At 57.4% G+C, this 5047-nt stretch overlaps 1 protein-coding gene across 1 annotated transcript; it reads left to right on the forward strand.

Moving 5' to 3' along the window:
* The first annotated feature begins 3254 nt into the window (after positions 1-3254).
* On the forward strand, positions 3255-5041 carry TMEM271 (transmembrane protein 271). The gene has a single exon (XM_042449603.1). The coding sequence runs from the start codon at positions 3255-3257 to the stop codon at positions 4434-4436; it is 1182 nt and encodes a 393-aa protein (XP_042305537.1). The 3' UTR covers positions 4437-5041.
* The last annotated feature ends 6 nt before the right edge of the window (positions 5042-5047 follow it).

Consider the following 5047-nt stretch of genomic DNA (forward strand, 5'->3'; position numbering starts at 1 on the left):
ATGGAGCCCTACTGTTCCTAGAATCCCATAGCATTCAGCCAGGGGACTTAAAGTAGTCTCAAAACGGATGATTTCTGCAGTCTGGATGCAGCCTTAGCGAGTTTGGCCAACAGTCAGGAATCCTGGGAGTTGGAAGTCCAAAACATCTGGAGGATCAGAGTTTTGGTAACCACTGTTTTAGGGAATGTAGACCCATCGGTGCTTTTATACTACCAGCTTTAAATCAGTTCATCCTTTGTTTCCTAAATCTGGGAGTGGTTGGGATGCAGCCTGTGTGACTCCAATCTGAAAGCCACCGGGACTTAAAATGAGAAGAGAGATGGATGGCTCCAATCTTGGGTTGGACTACAGCTCCGAGAATCCTGACCCGAGGACCCAGTTTCTATTTGTATGTAGAGAGCTCAAAGCTAAAGCGGCATCAGTTCCCAGAATTCCCTAGCATTGAGCCAGGGCAGTTAAAGCAGCCTCAAGCTGAGTTATTTTTGCAGTGTGTTTCGGGCCTTAGTTTCAGGGCTGGAGTTCAGCACCTTGGACAGCGCCTTCAGCAACTGAAAAGGGCCCCATTGCACTGTCCTTCCAGCGGCTGTTTAGTTGCTGATGGCGTTCTCCAAGGTGCTGAACTCCAACCCTGAAACTAAGGTCCAAAACAGGCTGCTTTAACTGACCTGGCTCAATGCTAGGGAATCCTGGGAACTGTAGTTTTGTGAGGCACAGAGAGCTCTGGTGCCACAATTAACTACAATTCCCAGGATTCCCTAGCACCCAGCCAGGGCAGTCTCAAACCGGACTGCTTCTGTAGGGTGTTTTGGACCTAAGGTTGCATCTGGACTGCAGAAATAATTCGGTTTGACACCACTTTCTCAGCCATGGCTCAAGGCTATGGAATTCTGGGAATTCCCTTGAGGTGACACTCTCTGGCCCCCGGATATGTAGGGTTAGGAGACAATGTTCTTCAGTGCTTTCCACTTCGATTTAAGGCTATCCTGAGATCTTTTAGGCTGTATCTGCACTGCAGAAATAGTGCAGTTGGACCCCACTTTAACTGCCATGGCGCCATGCTGTGGTATTCTGGGATTTGTAGCTTGGTGAGATATTTACCCTTCTCAGGCTGCATCCACACTGGAGAAATAACCCAGTTTGGCACCACTTTAATTTGTCTGATTCAAGGCTATGGAATTCTGGGAGTTGGAGTTGTAGGGCCTTCCTTCCTTAAGCTCTGCTCTGTTCTGGGCTCCACAACAAACTCCAACTCCCAGAATTCCATAGCCTTGAGCCAGACAAATTAAAGCGGTGCCGAACTGGGTTATTTCTCCAGTGTGGATGCAGCCTCAGTCAGAGAGCTCACAAAACTACCAGTTCCAGGGTTCTGTAGGAGGGAGATGTGGCAGTTAAAGCTGTATCAAACTGGATTATTTCCGCAGTGCAAGTGCAGCCCAAGTGACGCTGCTCCCAAAAGCCCAGCTCAGGCTCTTGCAAATTTAGGGCTGCAGTTTATTTGGGGCATAAGGGCTACATCCACATTGCGGGGGGGGGGGTCCAGTTTGACACCACTTTTAACTGCCATAACTCAAGGCCATGGAATTCTGGAAAGTAACACCAGAGCTCTCTTCTAGAGAAGGCTGAGTGTCTCACAAAACTACAGTCCCCAGAATTCCATAGCAGTGAGCCATGGCAGTTACAGTGGTGTGAAAATGGATTATTTCTGCGGTGGGGATGCAGCCAAGGACAGATTATAAACTCCCTCGTGTCCTTTTCACCAATGGGCAGTCCACTTAAAACCAAAGGGCTTCAGTGGATCTAGCCATACTCCAGGACTTCAGGGGAATAAGGATTTCAGTCATTGCGAACGTCTGCCCACTTAAACCAGTCCCATTGATTTCAGTGGGTATCCTTTAAGTAGAGCAGCCAGCTTAAGTGAGGGAGTGGTTTGGGCGCTGGAGACTAGGGGTCAAATCCCTGCTCGGCCATGAGAACCCACTGGGTGACCTTGGGCAAGTCACACTCTCTCAGCCTCAGAAAGGACCGGAGGTGGGAAGGACTTGAAGGCACCACCTTGAAGTAGGACTAGATCTGTCAGTCAGCATTCGCCTTAGAAGTGGGGTCCCTGGAGAGACCAAGTTCCAGGCCCTCAGGAGTGGGGTGCCCTGGGCAACCCAAGGCAAACGTGGGTCGGTTGTGGGAGAGGCACTTGGAAGACACCGAGGGAGGGAGGGAGGCAAAGGCACCAAAAGAGAGCCAGGTCCTCCCCTTCTCTTCTCCCCGACCCCCCCCCCCAAATGCCACACACTCCCAGCCCCTCCTGCCCTCCCTGCCCCTTTGGCCCCTCTTCTGGCTGCCCTCTGTGCCCTCCATAATCCATTGCTCCCAGCAGAAGTAGCAGTAGTAGTAGTAGTAGTAGTAGGGAAGAGCGGGCGAGGAGCACAGCAGCCTCCCCTGCTTCCAGAAGGGAAAGAGAGAGAGAGAGAGAGGAGGGAAGGGAAGGGGGAAAAGGGAAGGGAGAAGCCTGTGTGCCAGCGGCTGCGTGCAGAGAGGAGGAGAGGAGAAGAAGAGGAGAGGAAGAAGGGAGGAGGAGGAGGAGGAGGAGAAGCGGAGGCGAGGAAGGAGAGGAGAGGAAAAGAGGAGGGGGGAGAAAGAGGAGACGAGGAGGAGAGGAGGGGGGAAAGGAGGAGAGGAGGAGGAGAACAGGAGCAGAAGAAGAAGGAGGAGAGGAAAAGGGGGAGCAGAGGAGAGGAAGAGAGGAGCAGAAGAAAAAAAAGGAGAAGAGGGAAGAGAAGAGGAGGGAAGGATAAGGAGGAAGAGAGGAAAGAGGAGGAGGAAAGAGGAGGAGATAAGAAGGGGAGGAGGAGGAGGAGAAAAAGAGGAGGAGAGGAAGAGAAGGAGGAGGAGAAAGAAGAGGCGAGGGGGAAGAGAGGAGAAGAGGAGAGGGTAAAAGAGGAGGAGGAGGAGGAGGAGGAGGAAGAGAGGCGGCGGCGGCGGAGGCAGGAGTCGCAGCGTCGCGGTTGCCGGCGGAGGGTCCTCGGGGGCCGGCCTTTCCCTGCCTCCGGCTGCCCTCCCTCCCTCCCTCTCTCTCCGCCGAGTCCCGGAGGATGCCTTCGCGGGCGCCCTGCTGCCGCTGCGTCCCCGAGGCCCCCGCCGGGGCGGAGGAGGACACGGGAGGATGAGGAGGAGGGCCGGCGGCGGCGGAGGCGGGCGGCGGAGGCGAGGCGGGCGGCGGGGGGCGAGGAGGGCTGGGCCGGGGGTCTCGGGGCCGGAGGATGAAGTGGGGCTCCCGGGGGGCCTGCGCCGCGCTCTCCAGCTGCCTCCTGCTCGCCTGCGCCCTCAGCGCCGCCGCCGTGGGCCTCAAGTGCTTCTCGCTGGGCTCGGAGCTCAAGGGGGAGCCCTTCCGACTCGGATCGGCCGCCGGCGCCTTCTACTCGGGGCTGCTGCTGGCCGCCGGCCTGGCCTTGCTGGGCTCCGCGCTCTTCTGCTGCCGGCAGCGGGGCGAAGAAGGGGCGGCGCCGGGGGACCCCCAGCATCCTCCTCCTCCTCAAGGCAACGAGGTGGCCGCCGTCCCGGTGAGCGGGGATGGCCCCCTTCCAGTGGCTCCGGTGGCTCCGAAAGCCGCGTCCCCGGGCGGCCGACAAAACTTCCTTCTGCTGGGGGTGCTGGTCTTTATGCTGGGGGTGCTGAGCGCCTTCGCCGGGGCGGTGATCGACGGGGACACGGTCTCCTTGGTGGAGAAGAAGTACTCCCACTACTGCCTCCTGCCTCAAAGCGGAGCGGGAGGAGGGTCTCCATCTTCATCCTCCTCCTCCTCCTCCTCCTCCTCCTCTTCTCTCCCTTCTGGCCCCCGAGGAAGGCCTTCTCATGCTGCTGCTTCTTCTTCCGACGGCTCCTTCTCCTCCTCCAGTGTCGCCCTCCGCTGCCAGAAGCTCCGCGACTACCAGCGGGGCTTGGTCCTCTCCACCATCTTCAACGCCTTGGAGTGCCTCCTGGGGCTGCTCAACCTCCTCCTGGTCAAGAACTACAAGGCCGCCCAGCAGAGGGGTCTCCGGAGGCGGAGGAGGAGGAGGAGGAGAGGAGAAGCAGCCCCGCAGCAGCATCGCAGGAGGAGGCGGCGGCAGCGAAGGAGGGACCCCGGCGGAGCTGGGCCATCGCAGACCCTTCCAAGGCCCAGCCAAGGCTCGCTCTTCTCCTCCGGAGAGGACCTGGACCTCTCCCCCGCTTCCTTCCCCTTCCAGGCCGTCTCCTACATCAACGTCGGGGTCTTCCACCTCTTCGACGAGGCCGGCGTGGAGGTCCACTGCGGGGGCCACCCGTCCCTGGAGCTGCCCGGCTATTCCCCTCGGGACCCGGAGCTGGAGGCCTCCTACCCCTACTGCTACCCTCTGCCCAACGAGCAGCCCCCGGCCTACGAGGAGATCTACCCCCGGGAGCCCTGTGCCAACCGACTCTAGTTGGGCACGGCGCCATGAGGAAGACCCACCTTGGCACTCCAAGGGAAGGCCCAAAGAGGGAGATGAGGAGCATGGATCCACTGGGTGCCCTCCTGACTGGCATCCCTAAGGTTGAGAGGGTGGCTGCCAGGGAGAGGACAGAGGTGGGCAGATGCCCTTCTCCTCTGGTTGGCAGGTTGAACCTTGGCACCTCCGAACTACGCTTGATCTTAAGGCTGACAAGCCAGAAGGAGAAACAACTCCTTTGGATCCCTCCTTCCCCTCCATTTCAGGCACACTTTCCCCTCTTCTCCTTCCTTGGAGAAGCCTTGAACAGAGTTTGAGAAAGTTGACCAATGTGCTCTGCAACCTGTTGGCTTTTCCTTCTTCCCTTCCTTCTTTCCTTCCTTTCTTCCTCCAATATGATCTTGTCAAGATTTCTTTTTCTTTCCCTTCCCTCAAATGTCACAGAGCTAAAGCTTTGGGTTCCCTCTAGTAGGGTTCCTCCTAAGGTTCTAGTAGGGTTCCTCATAGGGATGGATGCTTTTGAGGAAGCTTTTGGGTTTCGCCTTCCTGGAGGCCTGATGGAATACTTTTTCATCCTCTCCTTGCCCATGTTGGTCGGTCGAAGG

Source organism: Sceloporus undulatus, chromosome 2 (assembly GCF_019175285.1).
Source record: "Sceloporus undulatus isolate JIND9_A2432 ecotype Alabama chromosome 2, SceUnd_v1.1, whole genome shotgun sequence".
Classification (NCBI taxonomy): domain Eukaryota; kingdom Metazoa; phylum Chordata; class Lepidosauria; order Squamata; family Phrynosomatidae; genus Sceloporus; species Sceloporus undulatus.